The sequence below is a fragment of the Rhipicephalus sanguineus genome, chromosome 7 (genome assembly GCF_013339695.2).
Source record: "Rhipicephalus sanguineus isolate Rsan-2018 chromosome 7, BIME_Rsan_1.4, whole genome shotgun sequence".
NCBI lineage: Eukaryota > Metazoa > Arthropoda > Arachnida > Ixodida > Ixodidae > Rhipicephalus > Rhipicephalus sanguineus.
The window spans coordinates 16,627,280-16,649,278 of record NC_051182.1 but is presented as its reverse complement, the minus strand read 5'-3'; the positions used below and the strand labels follow the sequence as shown (position 1 = coordinate 16,649,278).

Genomic DNA, 21,999 nt, shown 5'->3' with positions numbered 1-21,999 from the left:
CTTTTTTTCAGCATAAAAATACGCTATGTCGTCATTTTAGCATTAACACATTTAAGCTTCAACATTATTAAAATATCACTATTCGTTAAAACATGCTGACCATGCAAATACTATAGGTAGTGGAAGAACTGCCCCTATGGGAATTAGTACAGTGGTTGTACTGCACGAGATGTCACCTTGGTAACGTGTTTTGCGTACTTTTGCAGTTCCTAATGCATTTGATGGCGTCAGCTTTATGGGGCGTTCATTCTTAACTCGATAAAACTATCAAGATGCGCCTTTCCTGCTTTGAGGAATTACAAGAATGGAACTGAACTAACCCGGCCATTCCAGGAGTGGCATAGAGTTTCTTACAATAACTAGAGAGGAAACTGGCGCTGCGATCGTTCAACCACCATGGGAATGATGGGAAGTACAGGCTTTGGATTGGATAACGTTAGCTAGAGAACTGTCTGCGGATGTTTTTCTACAGTTTCAGTTTCGTTCTTCGCGAGGCGTGGGTAGTGTGGTGCGTTACAAAGCGCTCAAGCAGTGCCTTTGTTGTTGAAAGAGGCTGAAGACCGCTAGATCTCTTGATTTGCTGTTTCTTTGCAGCTTTACAGGTTGTATATGACAGTTTTAGTTAAGCGTCGTGCACTCACCGCTGCGCACAGATGTAGCGTCCCATGCCAGTGCAGGAAATTGCATAGAGTTCACGTCTTTTGACAAGCGCGTCTTGCCAAAACTCGATCACATCGGCTGCAAAACGACGGCGAAGCTAAGTAGACGCACCTTGACGCTCCTCTGACTCGACTTCACGACAAAACGAGAGATGCGTTGGAGGCAGACCACCTGGAGAGACGCACCCGGCATCGCAGAAGACGATACGTTAAGTGTTTCTCACTCAATACGGTACTGTTATTTTCATAAATAGATAATGCGTACTTTCGAGGGAAAAAGAAGCGTGTTTGTTTTTAAGTGTTGTCAAAAAATAATTAATTATTTGATGATGCCAAATCTGGAACAGAATCGCAGAGCAATGCATACCCTGGTGGTTAAATTTGTGCAGGTTTCACTTCCCTCTCACGGTCACGCAAACTTTTTGCAATAAGTTTTACGTACAAAAGAATGAAGCAAGTTTTAATTGGAAATAACTTCATATCGCTTTGTTTTACACTCGGCAAAAACAAGCGTCGCGAATCTCAAGAACCTAATCCATCCGAAGGAAATCCGAAGCCTGTACTTCCCATCATTCCCATGGTGGTTGAAGCGCCGCTCAAGAAGCCCGCGTAGACACTAGCGCCAGATTACCCTCTAGGTATTATTGTAAGAAACTCTATGCAGGAGTGGGAATGGGATAAGTTTTTTTCATTCCGAGGAATTGAAAGGAATGGAATAGCGGCAAGTCCTAATTCCCCGAAATGGAAGAGGAATGGTATGGAGGCTCCCATTCCGCAACACTGCTTCCCACCCACGGCAAAGTGCTCAGCCATAATTCCTCATCGTCATCAGCCACAGCACAAAGTGCACATGCCTTACAGAAGTGTAGCGGGTACCAAGATTCTCTGAAAAATGACGAAAAATTGCATAGTGGGAACTTCGCTACTTGAGAAAAATTACGATGATTTATGGCGTAGTGGGTACCTTGCATATGTACCTGTATTAGTTGCCCCAAGAGAATCTACAACGGGTTCTACAAAGTCCGCTCTTCCAGCATTCGCAGTGACTGTGCTGCGTGTTCCGCGCAGGCCTGGCGATACTTTTATCAGAACAGCGGTCTCGGACATCAGAGAGTACACTCAATGACGTGCTGCTTCTGAAATCGTGCTGACTCCCTTGATTCAAAGCACTGAGCCCATTAAGAAAAATCGTATTTGTCTTTTGAGAAAATAAATAAGTACTATGACTTTGAAATTAATACTGCTTTGTGAAAGTTGGTAGGAATTCGTGGTAGAGTTGCTTCCGCTCCTCTGAATAACGTGTTTTACCCCTGTCCCACTTTCCAAAGAGGAGGGCAAGCAACTACATCACAAATCCAATGTTTTTTATGATTACCTTAACTTCAAATTTTTGCGTAAAAAAACCGTTACGAACCGTTACGGAACATTTTATTTTCGTTCCGGAACAGAAACGAAACGGAACTTTTTGCGGTGCAACGAAACTAAAACCGAAACGAAAAACATTTCGTTCCGACACCCTGCTTTCTAGTCACGAACGGCGCGTGCGTTATCAGCGTGACAGCATTCCTGATAGAAAAGTGGCCAGCGCCGAGTTTTCAAGAAAGGAAACGCAAGGAAGCCAGATGACGATTATTCTTGCGGGACAAACAGACGCCCTTTTTACTCGATCTATCCTGTGAGTGTACGGCACGGTAGGAGTGCGTGTCGCGAAAGTAACCCATCACGTTCAACTGCGCTTGCTGTGCTCTGTACTTGCTAGATTAGGCTACAAGCGGAAACTTGGCAGGATACGCTCGCTCCGATTCGTCGTGTATCATATACTTTGGAAAGTTATGCATCGGACTGTTTCGCTTCAGGACGTGGGTCCGATTTCCGCCTACGACAGGCGCATTTCCATGGCAACGAAATCCACGAACACCCGCGTATATATTTCCGTGCACTGTTCAGGAGTACCCCATGGCGGCGTTCCTCATAATTACATCAAGCTAGCTCCAAGGGGCCGCGGGCGCTTGCGAACTCTGCCTCCGCCCCCGCTTCTATCACGCGCACCTTTAGACAGCCTGAGGTTACAGCCTAGGAACTGCGAGCTCACTTTGCGTATTTCTCTGATTCATTGCTCTTGCTTTGAATGATTGAACTTTGTGGTGTGGAACGCGGTTTTTGTCAGCCCAGTATCGCAAACTTCACACCTAAATTTGTATACCTGTTTGCTCGAATCACGAATAAAGTTTACATAAAAAGCCTTAGTGGTAAGCTTCGGCCGTATTTGCGGTCACCCTGTGGCATGTGCGTGCACATAATCATTGGGATTTTCCGACATCTCTTCTTGCACTTGGATTTGTATGTTTCGGCCCTAAATAGTAGGCCTCCTAAGTTTTTTTATTTCTTCAGTAAACCTCCTCAGTCAAGGTTTTACAAACGGCAGGTAGCATACATGCGTGATACGCTTGGGGTCCCGGTTCGTTCTCTGCTGTATATCCTTGTGCGCAGACCATATCGGTGACTACGCAGCAATTCTTGCTGTAGCGGGAATTTGCGTCCATTGCTGATGTGGTGAGCTGGAAACCCGAAGTATGACATTGTTTCACACAACACAGCTTTGCCGTCGGAAGACAGTGACATCCGATTGATAGCCTCCGGCCGGGAATCTTAGCGCGCGTGCCTGTATTGTGTTGCTGCACTGGCGGCTGAAATCGACAGCTATTCCTCGATATCTGCGCAGTGCATGCTGTTGTGCTCGTGACACGCGATCGAACACCTCCTCTCTGTTTTCTTTGCTCAGCTCGTGCTTTATCTGCCGCCGCTTTCGCCTGAAGGAGAAACGTTAGGAGCTAACAACTCAACGGCTTTGGAAAGTCTGCCGTGCTGAGAACTTGCGATGTCTGAGGATAGAGGGTCGTAAACTCGTTGCGTGAATCGTAAGTCTGACGAGCCAACGTAGCCGAACTGGGACTTGCACCTAGTAGCCAGACAAGAAGAGAAGCGTTTTTGAAAACGATAAGTTTATAAAAGTATAGTGGGTATCGTTGTGCATAAAACACGTTTACACGAAAGCGACAGATGCGCATCGCGTTCATGTAAGCCATGGCAATTCGCTAGGAAGGCGCATTGCACTAATACGTCAGACAGGAGTGGTTTTGCGAGTCCCGGTCAAATCACAGGCCGTAAATCACGAGGAGAGTAACGGTGGCCTCCCGTCGTGCGAACTCCGGGCGTGCCTCTTTCGCTACAGTCTAAGACAAAATCGAGTATTTGGGGAGTATTTCTCCCACACAACAATAATCGTCATCTGGCTTGGTCGCGTTTCCTTTCTTGAAAACCCAGCTCTCGTCACTTTCCTGTCAAGAATGCTATGTCAGGCTGATAACGCGCGCGCCGTTCGTGACCGGAAAGTGCCGCGACCGCGGTGATAATGCGAGGAAAGCACGCGAGGTGGATGACGATTGTTGTCGTGTGGCAGAAACACTCCCAAAATAATCGATTTTGTTTTAGAGTGTATACTGCATTCATGTTAGCGCAAAGCAAAAAATAAACACTCGAGAAGGACGTGGGAGGGAGCAGAAAGGTCAGGCGCTGAAACATTTCTGTTTCCTCCCACTTCTTTCTGTAGTCTTTGTTTCTTTGTTCGCGCTAATATGTATCTCTTTATATAGTGGTTCATGAAGGAGAAAAAGGTGGTAATTTTTGTCTCCCGTGCTTGAGACGCGGCTTGGGGCATGTATCCCTCTGACATCAACGAACTCGGCTAGCAACAAGTCTTACTCGCTCGCTATAACCCGACACCACATGGCCGCTGCGGCGAAGAGAAGACGAGGGCTTCTGTAAACGGCGTCGCATCGCCTTTCCGAAACGCGCTTGCAAAGCCGATGCGCTACTGTCGCATTCATGTAAACGGGATTATAACCGGCCAGCTGGGGCGACTCCATTCATACAACAAGACGAGAAACACGCCGTCTCCACAAAATGGTCTCCACGTTCTCTGAGTGTGGCCCAGTTCGTCTTCCCACGGTAGGGAAGTGTGCCTGCGTTGACAGTTTGCCGTAAACCGGCACGGCATGCACCTCGTTCACACGAATGCGACAACTGGCGCATCGCATCCATGTAAACGGGTGTAATGCGCTGGGAAGGCGCATCGCACAAATGCGCCAGGCAGGTGTGGATTTCGAGGGGTAAGTCGACTCATGGACCACCTTACACTATTGAAGGGGAAAGCCGGCCCCTCCTCGAGTCGGCTTCGAGTGCACCTCTCCGATACTACACGACAGCTGCGGGGGCAGAAAGCGAGGACTTCTCGGGAGGGTTCATGCACTCCATGTAAACGGCGGCGCATTGCTCTAGGAAAGGTGATGTGCTACCGCTGCATTCTGTCGCATTCGTGTAAACACAGCTGGAACGCGGCACTGTTTCCCACGGCAATGCAGTCTAACTGAGTTAGTGGGGGAGACAAGGGTTTCCCAAAAGTCTGTAGGCTAACCAATCCTTCCCTGGGAAGAAGGGGTGCACTATGCACGAGGCAACACCACCAAGACTGGTGTAGTCTAGACCACGGTGTTAGAAGTATTATAGGTGGACCGACGGCGCCTCCGGAAGCGGCGAACTTCTGTCCGCGGTTTGTGGCGTCTTGTTCACAGGCCCCTAGATGGCGCTACACTACTGGTGGCTCAAGAGCGGTATCAGGCGTGGTCGCTTCGGAGCCGCGACCGCCCCTCGAAATGAATAAAAAAACTGTGCGTTCGCACTATAACGAGCGCAAAAATAAATAAATAAATAATAGCTTCGAATAAATCGAAATTTGGACGATACAGCCGCTACCTGTTGAATATGTTGAATTTGCCACCGCGAAGGTTGGCGGTGGCAAATTCAACATATGCTTTCCTCGTTCGGACAATTAAAGATATGAGAGTGACGTCACGCTGAAATGTGACAAAAATTAGTTCTATTTGTAGAAGTATAGTTTAGATAGTTAGAAAAAATACCGCATTAGCCGTAGTATTACAACAGAAAATGCACACTGTCTTTGCTGTCGCGAACATTCGAAGTAATTTGCGGTCGTTGATCGCGGATAAAGAAATGTGTCACGAATACGACTTTTTAGCTGGTCGTGCATAAAACACTGAATTTTAGCGAATGCCAGCAGCTAAGTTTGAGGCACCATAGCATCCTGGTTTGGCACTGCGAGAAGGGGAGACATTATGAATGGTGGATATATGTTCCCGATTCTTCTCTGTTGCCAACTGAGGAATATATTTCACTGTTTATGTCTCGCATAGTCACCCGAAGACAGCGTTACTACTTCGTCTTTCAAGGAACACGTCGATCACGGTGTGCGGAGTCTTTACGAGCGTAGCCAGTCAACCGCGATGGTACACCGGTTACGGTACTCGGCTGCTGACCGAAGTTCCCTAGTTCGATCCCAGCCGCGGCGGTCGCATTTTGATGGAGGCGGCATGCTAGAGACCCGTGTACTCTACGATGTCAGTGCATGTTAAAGAACACCACATTGCCGAAATTTGTGGAGCTCTGCTACGGCGTGCCTCATAATCATAACGTGGTTTCAGCACGTAAAACCCCAGATATTCTCATTGTTAACAAGGGTAGCTTTCGCACAGAGAGAGAAAGACTGCAAACGCACGTAGGTGTTAAAAAAAAACGGGCCAACTCACGGTGTGGATGAACTCAAGACGATGAACTCAAAACGAACTCAATACTTCGTCGGCACGGCGTCATTAGCCAGGGCCGCCTTTCGTGATGTGCTCACACAAACGTGCCCTTTGTACACTGCTTCCCACGTCTTCGTTATGTACCTCGGCTCGAAGTGCTTCTCGCACACGTAATCAGTCGACTGCAGCACGCGGTCCTTGCGCGGAATCGCATGGCGCCAAACATTCAGGCGTTCCGCATCTCGGGGTGCAGAAAAATCGACTTTTCAGTGCAGGTCTTGTACACAGAGTTGCACCGCGGCACGAAACACTTTTTGCCGATTTCACGGCTTTCTCACTCGAATAGCATGACCTGCCATCGCACAAAAAGAATTAAACGAGGAAGCAATGTGGCGACAACTGCTTCGTCACCGTGGCTTTGTCGGGAGAGAGGCCGGCGCGCGCCGCTGTGAGCCTCTTGACTGCTCCTGCCATCTCGCGGCGTGACGGCGCGGAGGAACCGAAGTTCGACGCAGCGAGCGCATGGCGCCGGTGCTGCGTCGTTCCACCTGTACTTCTAACACCGTGGTCTAGACCCCACGAGTACAGGAGATGGGGCATAACATCCACTGTGCTAGCCTGAAGCTGAGAGGCAGCATGGGGGGGCGATTGAGCGAAGATGAGAGCAGGTAATAAAATGTGTGCTGCAGCACGAAAGCCGACAGTCTGTGCTTAGTAACGGGAGACGCTAGAGAACGGAACGCATTTCATTCGCATCCTCTGGTGTCCACTGCTCGCGTAGAGTGCTTTTTTTGAGCTTGTCGAGCGTGCGCTGTGCACTCTTAGAAAAAAAAGTTAGTAAATGGTTAGTAAATGCTTGCATTTACTAGTTTCGAGCGTATTTTACTACCATCGCGAAATCTGTTTACTAGCCAGCAGTTAGTAAAGGTCGTAAAGTGCTGCGTTCACTAACCAGAAAGTTTACTTGGTGTTTTTAACTAAGTAACCACTAGCCACCCACATTGCCAGGTCTTTCGTAGATGCGCAGTATACTTTGCCGTAATCGTGACGGTCTTTAGCAAAATTTAAACAATTTTTGTTTAATTGATTACCTTGGAATTAATGTTTCGTGCTACGTGATGGCACGCATATAAGCAAATATAAGGGCACACGACAATGTGTAGAAAACATCAATTATTCTTCTAAATTCTATGATTGCCAACCAGTACACGGTGTGCTATCCCAAAATAGGAGCATAGTCTTCAAGCCGCTGCTGGAGTAGATATCGGCTACGTAAAAGTCTTGCTATTCTGTGTGTGCACTTGCGTGTGTTTTCTCGTTCGTGATCAATTCATGCCTCTATGTATGTTGCTTTGTGTACCTACCACGGTAATTACATGAAGTAATTAGCGGCCATTAGTTAATGTACGATGACAATGCCACTTCGTTTGTTTAGTCCTTTAAGTACTTTTGTAATAGAATCATCTTTATATGGCAACGCACACGCACATATAAACAAAATAGGCCTAAGCCTCTAATTGAGTTGTTAGCGCGGTTATGGACTAGCCATTCGAGCTAGTACTATTCACTCACTAACTAGGTAGCAAGTTCCACTAGCCTGCATTTTACTACTTTCACTTACTAAGAGGCTAGTGTATCTTGTGACAAGTAAACGGTTAGTATTTAGTTAGTGAATATGCCGACCTTTGTTTTCTCTCTCTCTCTCTCTCTCTCTCTCTCTCTCTCTATATATATATATATATATATATATATATATATATATATATACACATACATGTACTTACGCAGTAGAATTGACAGCAATCTTTCTGCGCCAAAAGTATGCAGAAGACATCGTTGTCACTGCAATTGTGCTGGAACGTGAGACATGGTGGTCTGACAGGAAGAAAAAGAAAGAATAAAGACGAGACTGCCTCCAGGATAGCATTCAACTCTGTGCCGTTGTCAAAACCCTGCCGTTTCTGATACCCTGTAGAGGGTCGGGACGCTATTTCTGCGGCCCTTGTTGGGAACACGGCTCAGTTTTACCCTGACCTGCAACACGGGGTGTAAGCAAACTCGTATGTACTCCTTCCTTCCCCCATGGAAGAAACGCGCCCAGTGGTTGTGTGTAACACCTCCCCCCCTTCTTCCCTCATTATACCCGACACAACTTCTCGTTCGTCTGTAGGAGAAGACAAATTCTATTTGACTAGCTGCGCTCTTCCTTCAGCGTGTAACATAAGCTTCCGAATATAACCTAAGCTTCCGAATGTTCGAAAGACGGGTAGTTTGGCAGTTGCGTGCTACAATGCTGCCGCTCTGACCCACGGTGTCAAACCCGTGCCAACTGCCTAAGCAACACTGTTTTCCCTGCTATACGTACCGTCATTTATTTCATTTGAATTGAAACTTCAGCAGAGTAGTATCAATTCATCTTTTGGTTGATGCAGCATTTATTTATCATGTTACCGTGTGCAAAGCATCAGACGAACCGCCAAACCATTTCTATGACAGAGCTGAAGCAATTACGTCTTGAGCGACATATATGCGTGGCATGAATGGTCCTGGTGCGTTATTCTCTTGTCAGGGGAACGACTTCTCTATTCGCGTACGCTATTTCAATAGGATTTTGATTTTCAATAAAGTTCGTTACAGTAGCATGATGAGTGGTCGTTTCACCCAAATTGTCAGTAATTGACAGCAAGCTGGCGCTGATCGAAGCGTAGACGGCCTAACAGCCGGAGACGCACAGTGCGGTCGTCCGAGGTCCGTCTTCGGCGGAAACTCGGCGTCGCGGCCTTTCCTGGGCACAAAGGCGCCATGTGTCGCATTTCCGCTTCGGCACCAGCGACAATGGTGTCGTTTCGAGCAATTGCAACCATGCACCTCCTGGTGCATGAGAAACAGCCGGCGTCTTCCTTATCGCCGCAAAGTGAGGCGGCTGCCTTTATTCCGTCCCGGCGCCCGCGGCAAAGGGTGGCTTGCCGATTGCGACAACTCTTAGAAAAAAAAGGTCGGCGTATTCACTAACTAAATGCTAACCGTTTACTTGTCACAAAATACACTAGCCTCTTAGTAAGTGAAATTAGTAAAATGCAGGCTAGTGGAACTTGCTACCTAGTTAGTGAGTGAATAGTACTAGCTCGAATGGCTAGTCCATTACTAAGTTGTTAGTAACCGCGCTAACAACTCAATTAGAGGCTTAGGCCTATTTTGTTTATATGTGCGTGTGCATTGCCATATAAAGATGATTCTATTACAAAAGTACCTAAAGGACTAAAAAAACGAAGTGGCATTGTCCTCGTACATTAACTAATGGCCGCTAATTTCTTCGTGTAATTACCGTGGTAGGTACACAAAGCAACATACATAGAGGCATGAATTGATCACGAACGAGAAAACACACGCAAGTGCACACACAGAATAGCAAGACTTTTACGTAGCCGATATCTACTCCAGCAGCGGCTTGAAGACTATGCTCCTATTTTGGGATAGCACACCGTGTACTGGTTGGCAATCATAGAATTTAGAAGAATAATTGATGTTTTCTACACATTGTCGCGTGCCCTTATACTTGCTTATATGCGTGCCATCACGTAGCACGAAACTTTAATTCCAAGGTAATCAATCAAACAAAAATTGTTTAAATTTTGCTAAAGACCGTCTCGATTACGGCAAAGTATACTCCGCATCTACGAAAGATCTGGCAATGTGGGTGGCTAGTGGTTACTTAGTTAAAAACACCAAGTAAACTTTCTGGTTAGTGAACGCAGCACTTTACGACCTTTACTAACTGCTGGCTAGTAAACAGATTTCGCGATGGTAGTAAAATACGCTCGAAACTAGTAAACGCAAGCATTTACTAACCATTTACTAACTTTTTTTTCTAAGTGTGCACAGCGCACGCTCGACAAGCTCAAAAGCAGCACTCTACGCGAGCAGTGGACACCAGAGGATGCGAATGAAATGCGTTCCGTTCTCTAGCGTCTCCCGTTACTAAGCACAGACTGTCGGCTTTCGTGCTGCAGCACACATTTTATTACCTGCTCTCATCTTCGCTCAATCGCCCCCCCCCCCCCCCCCCATGCTGCCTCTCAACTTCAGGCTAGCACAGTGGATGTTATGCCCCATCTCTTGTACTCGTGGGGTCTAGACTACACCAGTCTTGGTGGTGTTGCCTCGTGCACAGTGCACCCCTTCTTCCCAGGGAAGGATTGGTTAGCCTACAGACTTTTGGGAAACCCTTGTCTCCCCCACTAACTCAGTTAGACTGCATTGCCGTGGGAAACAGTGCCGCGTTTCAGCTGTGTTTACACGAATGCGACAGAATGCAGCGGTAGCACATCACCTTTCCTAGAGCAATGCGCCGCCGTTTACATGGAGTGCATGAACCCTCCCGAGAAGTCCTCGCTTTCTGCCCCCGCAGCTGTCGTGTAGTATCGGAGAGGTGCACTCGAAGCCGACTCGAGGAGGGGCCGGCGTTCCCCTTCAATATAGTGTAAGGTGGTCCATGAGTCGACTTACCCCTCGAAATCCACACCTGCCTGGCGCATTTGTGCGATGCGCCTTCCCAGCGCATTACACCCGTTTACATGGATGCGATGCGCCAGTTGTCGCATTCGTGTGAACGAGGTGCATGCCGTGCCGGTTTACGGCAAACTGTCAACGCAGGCACACTTCCCTACCGTGGGAAGACGACCTGGGCCACACTCAGACAACGTGGAGACCATTTTGTGGAGACGGCGTGTTTCTCGTCTTGGTGTATGAATGGAGTCGCCCCAGCTGGCCGGTTATAATCCCGTTTACATGAATGCGACAGTAGCGCATCGGCTTTGCAAGCGCGTTTCGGAAAGGCGATGCGACGCCGTTTACCGAAGCCCTCGTCTTCTCTTCGCCGCAGCGGCCATGTGGTGTCGGGTTATAGCGAGCGAGTAAGACTTATTGCTGGCCGAGTTCATTGATGTCAAAGGGATACATGCGCTTAGCCGTGTCTGAAGCACGGGAGACAAAAATTACCACCTTTTTCTCCTTCATGAACCACTATACAAAGAACATATTAGCGCCGACAAAGAAACAAAGACTACAGAAAGAAGTGGGAGGAAGCAGAAAGGTTTCAACGCCTGACCTTTCTGCTCCCTCCCAATTCCTTCTCGAGTGTTTATTTTTTGCTTTGCGCTAATATGAATACCTTATAGCGAAAGAGGCACGCCCAAAGTTTGCACGACGCGAGGCCACCGTTACTCTCCTCGTGATTTACGGCCTGTGATTCGACCGGGACTCGCAAAACCATCCCTGTCTGACGTATTACTGCAATGCGCCTTCCTAGCGAACTGCCATTGTTAACATGAACGCGATGCGCATCTGTCGCTTTCGTGTAAACGTGTTTTATGCACAACGATACCCACTATACTTTTATAAACTTATCGTTTTCAAAAACGCTTTTCTTCTTGTCTGGCTACTAGGTGCAAGTCCCAGTTCGGCTACGTCGGCTCGTCCGACTTACGATTCACGCAACGAGTTTACGACCCTCTATCCTCAGACATCGCAAGTTCTCAGCACGGCAGACTTTCCAAAGACGTTTAGATGTTAGCTCCTAACGTTTCTCCTTCAGGCGAAAGCGGCGGCAGATAAAGCACGAGCTGAGCAAAGAAAACAGAGAGGAGGTGTTCGATCGCGTGTCACGAGCACAACAGCATGCACTGCGCAGATATCGAGGAATAGCTGTCGATTTCAGCCGCCAGTGCAGCAACACAATACAGGCACGCGCGCTAAGATTCCCGGCCGGAGGCTATCAATCGGATGTCACTGTCTTCCGACGGCAAAGCTGTGTTGTGTGAAACAATGTCATACTTCGGGTTTCCAGCTCGCCACATCAGCAATGGACGCAAATTCCCGCTACAGCAAGAATTGCTGCGTAGTCACCGATATGGTCTGCGCACAAGGATATACAGCAGAGAACGAACCGGGACCCCAAGCGTATCACGCATGTATGCTACCTGCCGTTTGTAAAACCTTGACTGAGGAGGTTTACTGAAGAAATAAAAAAACTTAGGAGGCCTACTATTTAGGGCCGAAACATACAAATCCAAGTGCCAGAAGAGATGTAGACCATTCGGAAAATCCCAATGATTATGTGCCCGCACATGCCACAGGGTGACCGCAAATACGGCCGAAGCTTACCGCTAAGGCTTTTTATATAAACTTTATTTGTGATTCGAGCAAACAGGTATACAAATTTAGGTGTGAAGTTTGCGATACTAGGCTGACAGAAACCGCGTTCCACACCCCAAAGTACAATCATTCAAAGCAAGAGCAATGAATCAGAGAAATACGCAAAGTGAGCTCGCAGTTCCTAGGCTGTAACCGCAGGCTGTCTAAAGGTGCGCGTGATAGAAGCGGGGGCGGAGGCAGGGTAACCACGCGAGCGCCTTGTTGCACGGTGTTCCGACTCAGAGTGAAGAGTTCGCAAGCGCCCGCGTCCCCTTGGAGCTAGCCTTATGTAATTGTGAAGAACGCCGCCATGGGGCACTCCTGAACACTTAGAGTGCACGGAAATATATACGCGGGTGTTCCTGGATTTCGTTGCCATGGAAATGCGCCTGTCGTAGGCGGAAATCGAACCCACGTCCTGAAGCGAAACAGTCCGATGCATAACTTGCCAAAGTATATGATACACGGCGAATCGGAGCGAGCGTATCCTGCCAAGTTTCCGCTTGTAGCCTAATCTAGCAAGTACAGAGCACAGCAAGCGCAGTTGAACGGGATGGGTTACTTTCGCGCTCACGCACTTTTGCCCGGGGTAAATGCTGCGACGCATAAAGAAAAGGAAGCCGTACCAAAGAAATTCGAGTGGCCTACATTTTGTAGAAGCGGAGGTATACATCCTAATCAGGCACGTAGGCAAGGGGGGGGGTCGCCCCCCCCCCCCCCCCCCGAAATTCGTCCGGCCTTCTATATTCCCGGGTAAGGTGGATAATTGGGCAAGTTGGTATATCTTCATCTTAACACAGCGCACACACACGAACACAGAAGAATAAGGAAACGACGACACAGCGCTCGTGTCGTCGTTTCCTTATTCTTCTGTGTTCGCGTGTGTGCGCTGTGTTAAGATGAATATATTCCCGGGCAACTTTTGTTTTATTTTTGGCATGGAAAGACTTTCTTTCGAACTATTAGGCCATGCCCCCCCCCCCCCCCGAAAAAAAATCCTGGCTACGTGCCTGATCCTAATTGTGTTTAATTGTTAATTTAGTTAGTTTAACTGTGCGGTGTGTAGTTTGTTAGCAGTGGCAGAAAGGAACACGCAGCAAGTACAAAACAGTTGTCGTGTCATTCCTATATATGTGTGCCTTATCTCGCATTTATGATGTTTATTGCTGTGGATTCATATGAACAAGCCCAGCAAACCACACTTCTGGAAAAAGACATTTTTTTGTAAAAAGAGGAAAGAAAAAGAAAGCTGAGGTGCTCTTCAAAACATACTTCGCCCACGCAGATCTACTCAGTTCCCTCGCATCGCTCGCGCACTGCCCGTTTTTCTGCTTTCTTTTGTCTGTCGTTGCACACCCCTCGGTTTTAGTGGTCGCCCGAGTGGGGCCACAAACATACGCACACACACGAGGGGGACGTTCCGAGGGTACGGCTTTTTTTTTTCACTTGACGACGCTCACCCCATACTCTCAGAGGACTTCATAACATGGGCGTAGGCTGGGGGGTGCAAAAGCGGCATTTGCCCCCCTCCAGCCACACCGGCAGTTGCCCCCCCACCCAAGCTATGCCAGCTCTCTCTCTCCCCCCCTCCCCCAGCCGCGATGCAAGACGAAGGCAAAATTCTGCCGACGCCCATGCTTCACACTGCTTTCACGCTCTCCCGCGCAGCCGTCAAAAAGGCAGACAAAAAGACTTGCAGATGCTGGGGCATGGTTTGAAGTTGACATTCTCCCCTGAAGTAAAATGTTTTCGAACGCCACAGTCGGCGAGACGGGGAGCTTTCCAATTCAGCGCTTTCGTGTTGTCCGTCTAGGTGGCGCTAGAGGAAGATTTTCGTTGTATTGATAGGAAGAATGCAGATTTCTCAGTGTTCCTTCGGTATGTGTGTGTGATTAGTGTGTATATTTATATAAAGAGACCGTAACTATTATATTTTAAGGCTATGCATGCGGAGATTTCAGCGCAGTTTGAAGATTACTCCACTTTTGTTGACGTTTTCAGCATGAAAAATTAAGACAGTTTACGAGCTTCGTATCACATTTCTGCTTGCTTTATTGAAAAACGCTACGTCGAGGAAATAGATCGGGGACTCTAGTTCTTTTACGTGCAAATTCGGCCATGGAACTTCAGTAGCTTTCCACGAAAATGGGCCACGGTAGGTCCCTATATTGAGAATATCGCCCAATTTAGATGAATATAATTTAAAAAGTAGCACGTGCACATCGATGAAATTGAGCATTCAGACGGAAAACCTTGTCCTCTACATACGCCCCGAAAATGAACTTTCTCTAGCGAATAGTTACTGGACAATTTGCTGCGAAAGTTACTAAATTTGGCTGTTTTCAAAAGCGAAGCAACAAAAAAGTAGAAGTCCAACATCAATTTGCTACGTTGAGGAAATAGGTAAATATGTCTTGAAAGTGCTGCGCAAAGAACAGTGCTGTAACTGTAGCAGATTTTTCAAAAAATGGTCACTGCTGAGGCACAGTCAGCCAAAACCGTGTAACTTGCGCTTATTCTTGGCTATCCATGCCCAAATACTAATGGTTGACTTGTTTTTAATAAATATATTTGAAATGTACAAAGGTCAAGCTTTTCAATGATATATAAATCAACTATATAAAGTACGGAGAACAGCCGCCGCGTCGGCTGGAAAAGTTACAAAAACGACGTGTTCGTGCCGCCGGAGTGAGACCGCCACGGCGCCCGCAAGATGCTGTGTCTCCACCCTGTAGCGGAGGAAGCGGACACATTGAGGCGCCCTGCCTGAAATCGTAAAGCTCTTCACTCGAATGTCTCGTTGCCATATCTGTGCTACAGGCGTTTGGAGGTGTTCTTAGTAACTAGGGGCTCGTTCAGGTGGCTGTGACATATATGAGTCGCGATCAACGCTGCAGTCTCAGATTTCATTTGTTTGCCTTCCTATGCGTGCGAGTGCGACCTCTACCAGCTAAACAAATGTGCACCTGGTTTTATCTCTCTCTCTCTCTCTCTCTTTATCTCTCTCTCTCTCATCATTTCCCTCATCGCAACACGAGGGGCGCCATGATTTTTTTACTGTGTGGTGGGGGGCACACACGACAAGTGCAGTTCCTTTGGGTGGGGGAGCATGGGAGGCGGGAAACATATGCGTTGTGTTTGACAATGCTTGCTCTTGGGAGTGAGGAAGGTGGGGCAAGTGATTCTAAGGGGGAAGGGGAGGGTTAGCCGCCCGCCCACTCCCTTCCACCCTGGTCTCAATCTCACTACGGCGCCATTCTGTTGCCCCTATGCTAGCGCGGGGCAGCATTTATCCAGCGTCGCCGCATCCTCTCCGCGTGCGGCTTTCTCGTAGCGAAGAAGTGAGCGAGGTTCTCGAGGAGTAGCACTATGACGGCGAGGCCCAGCCCAAGGCCAAGCAACAGAAACGTGGCCAGGGAGTGTTCCAGGCTAGCGGATGCCTCTCCCTGGTCAGACTCCGGTGATGGCGACGCCTGCGGCACAACGGACTCGCAACCCGGAGCGGAGATCTCGGCCAACCACTTGTCCAGCAGTCCACCCTCACGCATCTGGCCTAGCCTGCGACGGCGAGGCGAAAGGAAATGAACTCGTCAGATTTTAAGCAGACCTATGAGAGTATTTTAGCACGACGAAGACGCATACGAACGTGTTCTACGAAAGGGGTTACGAAGATGGTCGTCATACGAACTTCGCCGAGAACGACCTAGAACGAAGGCACCGGAACCTGAATCAAATATTCGTCTAAGAACTTCAAAAGAGATATTGAAACATGATTATGAATGAAATGTAAACCAGGATAAAACCTGTAAATAGAATAAGGAATAATGATAAAGATGGTTTCATTGTGCTAAGCAAGGTTCAAGGCCAGCGCATGGTGAACATCGTTCAGTAAAAGTAAACAAGGATAAAAATTATTATTGTGCGTGGATCACGCCACGTGCTTGTACTCGTAGAGAGCTTACAGTTCTCAGGCCACCGGCTTTAATGCATGACATGCTTATGCATAGTTTGTATCCAGTTAACATCACTTTGTACCCGCACTCTATTTAGGCCTTTCTTCCCTTCATCCTATTCCCTGTAGTGTTGCAAGTAATCAAATGTAGGCTGGCTTATCACTCTACATTGCAATAAAGAGCTCTCTCACTATTTCTGTCTCTCCAGAGAAGTAGCAGTCTGTTCCTGTGATCACTTTTTGTGCCTCTCTTCTTCCACTCTTTTCATTGCATCCATGCATGGTCGCATTATCAGGCTACAGAGAACTATGATCAGAGGCCCATCGCTTTACGTCGTTTGCTCTAATAAATTATCCTCTGCAAGAGCCATTCTCGGCGCACAGGAGTGCGAGCTACTTCAGAGCGATAACTATGCGGCCTACCGCATCGCACTGCAAGGCACTGTCGTGAAGCCATTTAATTAAGTATGTCTTACTTGGCGTCCAGCGTACGTCGTACGGCCCTGGGCAGTCCCTTGCGCACGAACATGGCCATGGGCACCTGGGTGACCGGCTGCCGGGCGTAGTAGAACTCGCCGTGCAGCATCGGGCAGTAGCGGTGCAGCCGCCGATTGATGGCCACACGCGTGAAGAGCATGGCTGCGCGCTCGGCCTGGATGTCTCGCAGCGTCGACAAGCTGAACAGCTGTGCGGCCGGCAGCGCGCCGCCCTGCTCCACCAGACGGCGGTAGACCTTCTGGAACGACTCCACGCGCGTGAACTGCGCACGCCCAGCGGAGAGTTGGACCGGCGACCCGGACGTGAATTAAGCAAAACCACTTTGGAAGGTAACGTACACGGGAGCACTGTAACATGCATTGCCAGTGTGATTCTCTCATGGTACGCTTCAGATGCGATCTAGAACTTCGTGTGTTAAGAAAAATGATCTAAGCATACTGAATCCCTGCCTCGCGTCAGCGTCAACGTGGCATATAAACCAGTTTTGTGTTTTCACACATTCATTACGCTTTGTTCGTACTTAATTGCGATAGCAAATACATTTAAATTGTGGGCCTATTTTCGTTGTCACTGTCATGTCCCGCATAACGCTTCCAACCTCCACAAACTAAACGTAATAGTTTTACATTGCTCAATTATATACCGTCGTTTTTTGTTTTAATTCGATAGCAATTATATGGACTCTCGAGGTGTATTTTACACAGAAAATGACGCCTTCGCCATCATTTTCCGTGTAAAGTCCAAATGTGCGTCTTGTGTTGCTGCGTCTTACTTTGCTGCTGGGGTGCCGGTGTGTGTGTATGTGGGGGGGGGGGGGCGTATTCCTTGCTCGGGCAGTAACTGCGAACTTTGATCCTCGACAGACGTTACTAGAAGTCTCTTAACCTTGTATGTGCATTCTCTTCTTATTTCGCGTTGAAGCGACAGATAGCACGAAAACCGCTTCGCTCCCTCGAGCGGCCGTATTCCCTTACACCAGCGTTTTGCAGAGTTACGCGAGGTCGGTTCTAAAAGGAGTTAGCTGCTACCTCTGCGTCGTATAACATTACAATTTGTTGCTATCGCATTCATCGCTTCGCTCTCGCGGCGAAACTGTGACCTTTTTTTTTTTCGTGCTTCTGAGTGAATACCTATTTCTCTTTTACTGAAGGCCGTCGACGGAGATGTTCGTGCTCTTATCGGAGCCGTAGCTAAAGACCACATCATGTACGTGTCGAACTGTTCGTGGCATGCAAACAACGCAAGAATGATGCACTGCGTAAACTTTTCTTCACGCAGGTGAGGGATTGAAAGATTTGCGGTAGCACCGGTGCTGTTTTCCGGCCCCTATCTATAGCTGTCTCAAGGTCTTCCCGCGTACAAAGAGAGGTAGACAGTTCTCATCCTCATCGCATTATCAGACCACGAAGAAACTTTAGTAGAACATTGTATGCAGTACTATCTGTTTGCATTTATGATGTTTATATCTGATACGTGACGAGTCTCGTTTGTACCTTAATGGCCTGATAGAATCCAGACCCGCGCAGCAGCACCGGTCGTATCTTCTCCTCCCGTGCCAGATCCTCTATGTCCCAGATTCGTTCGACATCTGGTTTGACCAGGAGGCTGGCTTTCATAAATGCCGTAAAGAAAGTGGTCACCAGGATGACGCTTATCAGCCAAAAGCCCGTGACCAGACGCTGGCTGACGGGGTTCGGCTTGCTCCAACAGGGCACGGCTGCAGCGAAAGAGTAAAGCGAGAGGTTCAACCCTTGCAGGCGTCGCAGCCTCAAAACACGCTGTGTGACATATTGGACACGTTCGTGTCGGCTACAGATGTGTCGCATGTTGAGAGAACATGATAAGAGATATGTTTGCTAAACGCTCATGATGAGCACATGCGCTGACGATACAGTAAAAGTTTTTCTCAATACCAACGTCCCAACCATCGCGCCCAGAAGGGGCGCGCAGTCTGCCGAAGTATTTATATACGATTCTCCCTCCCGGGCAACGACCAGTGTTCAGCTTTCGACGAATGTGTTCAACTGCGGCACATTTCTCGACCATGGCGACCTTCCATGTCAGATTTGTGCGTCGCTAGAGCGAATCATAAGACTAAATTAAATCCTGACAGTTCGATTAGCTACGATAAGCACGTAACAGGCGAAAGCGTATGCTCTCACATGGCACTCAATAAATTACCGGTTTTCGGTACCATTATTGTTCACGCGGCCGACACCGGACGCCGAGTTTTTGTACTCGTGAGCAATAAAAGGTTTTCGCCTTCAACGGGTCATGAACTACCCCTCGGTCTTGGTGAGATAACACATCCTGCGGATAGCAGACACCGCTTTGAACATCTCGGCCAAATCTTGCAGTCGTGCGCGACAAAGAGGGTTTAGAAGCGGAGCGCGAAATTGCCATTTTTTTCAGGCGCCCTCTTTTCATACAGCGGCCTGTGCTCACTCTCTTCGGAGATGCTGGCGCCTGCTGTTTGACGTCAAACAACAGATAGCATGTTATTCGCTAATAGCCGACATAACTCAAGAGCGGGGTTTGGATCAATTGCGCTTCTTTGCACGGGGTTCCGCCACGTGCTAACGCAGAGCTCCATAATCTGCTAACATTACACAGTGAGCCACACATGCGCACAGGAATCACAACGGGAGAGAGCGATCGCGTATCATCACGCGCTCTCAAGGTCATGACGAGCTCACATATATAACTCCGTTCTCTCGCGCCATACCTCACTATGTAGTTTCCAGCGCGTTCGTCGAAACGAGAGACGAGAGAAAGCGCTTAAAGCGCACGACCAACCCCTGTAACTCCGCTCGTTCTTGTAGAATTCGAGAAATTTTTCAGGCACTCGACTCGTGAGGGAATAAACTCCGATTCTGAGGTATAACTCGATGATCACTTCGAATAGTGGCTCATGACCTCTTTAGCATACCGGTTTGTAAGCAACCCTTTTGAACCCTTCTACACCTCGCCCGGTGATGCACTACCTCTGGGATCGGCCCATCCAACTTTTGTAAACGGTTTGTGTTCGACGCCGAACGCCCGTATTTTTATTCATGAGTCATATGAGCCTTTCTCCTTGATATTTTTCCGGTAGTGCATTTCGTGCGCATTAATGCATTGACAGGTGTATGTTCTTCATGTTTGTTCTTGGAATTCGTCTTTCTTTTTCTCGTTTTTTTTTTGCCCTTCTAGGTAAATATGTCAGGCTGGGTCACTAAGCTAAAATTTATTCCTCTCTTTCTCTCTCTCTTTCTTAGCTTCCGCGTTGAACGAACGAGAAATGACGCGCAAATTTGCACCCTGTGCCCTTATATTGTACGCAGAACTCCATGGCTCTGTAACACCGCCAGTATCATGGATTGTTTGCCGAAGAAATTAGTCCTAGTTAATGCGGACATCGTATGCATCGGGTAGTATAGCGGTGAACAAAATGGCACACTCTTGCACTCACTCTCTGAAAGAACGCTGGCGACGAAATGCCAAATGAAGTATCCCGGGCCACGAGATTTTTCTTTGCCCGCTCCCAAGGCTATTTCGATGACGTAGTGGAGCAAACCACACGCCAGAAGGCTGGCGACGATCAGCATCCAGACCTGAAAATTGCAACCGTAGAAACAAACGTATACAACCACGCCGTGTATTTCCTGCAGCACACGGTTTACGACAAGTTTCCTAGGAAACTATAGTCTCGTAAGGAATTCAAATCTGCCGTAATAAACCATACATTTTTAGACATCCGACTTGTGCATCATCACCATCATCATGCATGATTACACATTTGCATCCTCTTTCATTGACCTTCAGTGCAGAGTAGTATGCAGAAAGCGCTATCTCAGGGCGACCCCTCTGCTTTCTTCAAAGTAACTTCTTTGTATTTATATGAGGTGTAATCGCGCGCATTTCAATGCTAGCAGCGGGTTTACGACACCAAGTGATCTCGCTAGAAATCACGTGACGAGTGAGTGAGTGAGTGAATAAACGTTTATTTGGTCCAGCAAAACGCGATTAATCGCGCACCCGGCTAATCCCACGACGGGACCGACAGGTCTAGCCTGCCGTCCCGATCACGGGCGCGCTGGACGGCCAGGATTTGGTCCTCATAGACGGGACTTCGTAGGAGCGCGTCCCACTCTTCCTTGGTGAACTTCGGGCCCAGTCACGTGATATAGAGGCTGCTACTCTATATTGACAAGAGGCGTTCGCTGAAACAACGCCTCCTCAGAAGAGGCGCTGGCTAAGACGCCCGAGACGGCAGGTCACGTGATCTCGCTTTGACCAATCAAGTGTAAGAGCGCGTATTTCAAATCTATCGGAGAATTTACGACACCACGTGATCTCGCGAGCCAATTACATACAGTGGCACGCTTACAGCTTCGCTGTGTGGCACTGGCTTAATTATTTTCTTCTGGTTCCCTCTCTCTCTTTTCTTGGCCATGAAGGGAAAGCTGCGGGGGCGGAGCCTCTGCATGTGTATACTTCTACGCCAAGTAGTCCGGTTTGGTGCGCCTTTCGTACCACTGTGGGATGTGATGACTGCGCGGCATAAGCGTTGCACGGCATTTTGATTTGTCTGCTTGGACGACCATTTGAGGGTGAAGTTCGGCGCAAGTTTCTCAGGCGAGTATATGGAAAACCCAGAACGAGACGGACGCTCACCTAACGATGCAGACGCCGTCGCGCGTTTCAGGTACGCGATAAAAGGCGCGACAGTCTCACACGTGCAAAAACGCGAAATGGCGATTATAAATTTAAACGTATATAAATATGTCACTGGTGCGCTGCAGCCTGTCGCAAGGCGCGTCTTCTAGAAAATGAAGGAGCTTTTTTTCTTTATTCTCCCGTAGAAAATACGGACACAATTGTGGGACTACCCTCATTAGCGGTATCACTCGCGCAATTTGGCTGTGTACCCTTGGTTTTGGCGGCTCCATACCTTGGCACCATGGCCAAGAAAAGTTCTCCGCGAGTATAGACTATTTTACGGATGTGTTTCGGTGCCGCCATATATGGGGCTATCAACCTTGCTGTTTTGTATCTT

General features: G+C 48.1%; 1 protein-coding gene across 1 annotated transcript; it reads right to left on the bottom strand.

The window, feature by feature from the left end:
• Positions 1-15,783: 15,783 nt before the first annotated feature.
• LOC119398522 (uncharacterized) lies at positions 15,784-21,521 on the bottom strand. The gene is made up of 5 exons (XM_049417334.1): positions 21,477-21,521; positions 20,413-20,554; positions 18,455-18,678; positions 16,940-17,223; positions 15,784-16,069 (listed from the first exon to the last, which is right to left on the bottom strand). The coding sequence occupies exons 1-5, from the start codon at positions 21,519-21,521 to the stop codon at positions 15,784-15,786; spliced, it is 981 nt and encodes a 326-aa protein (XP_049273291.1).
• Positions 21,522-21,999: the final 478 nt, after the last annotated feature.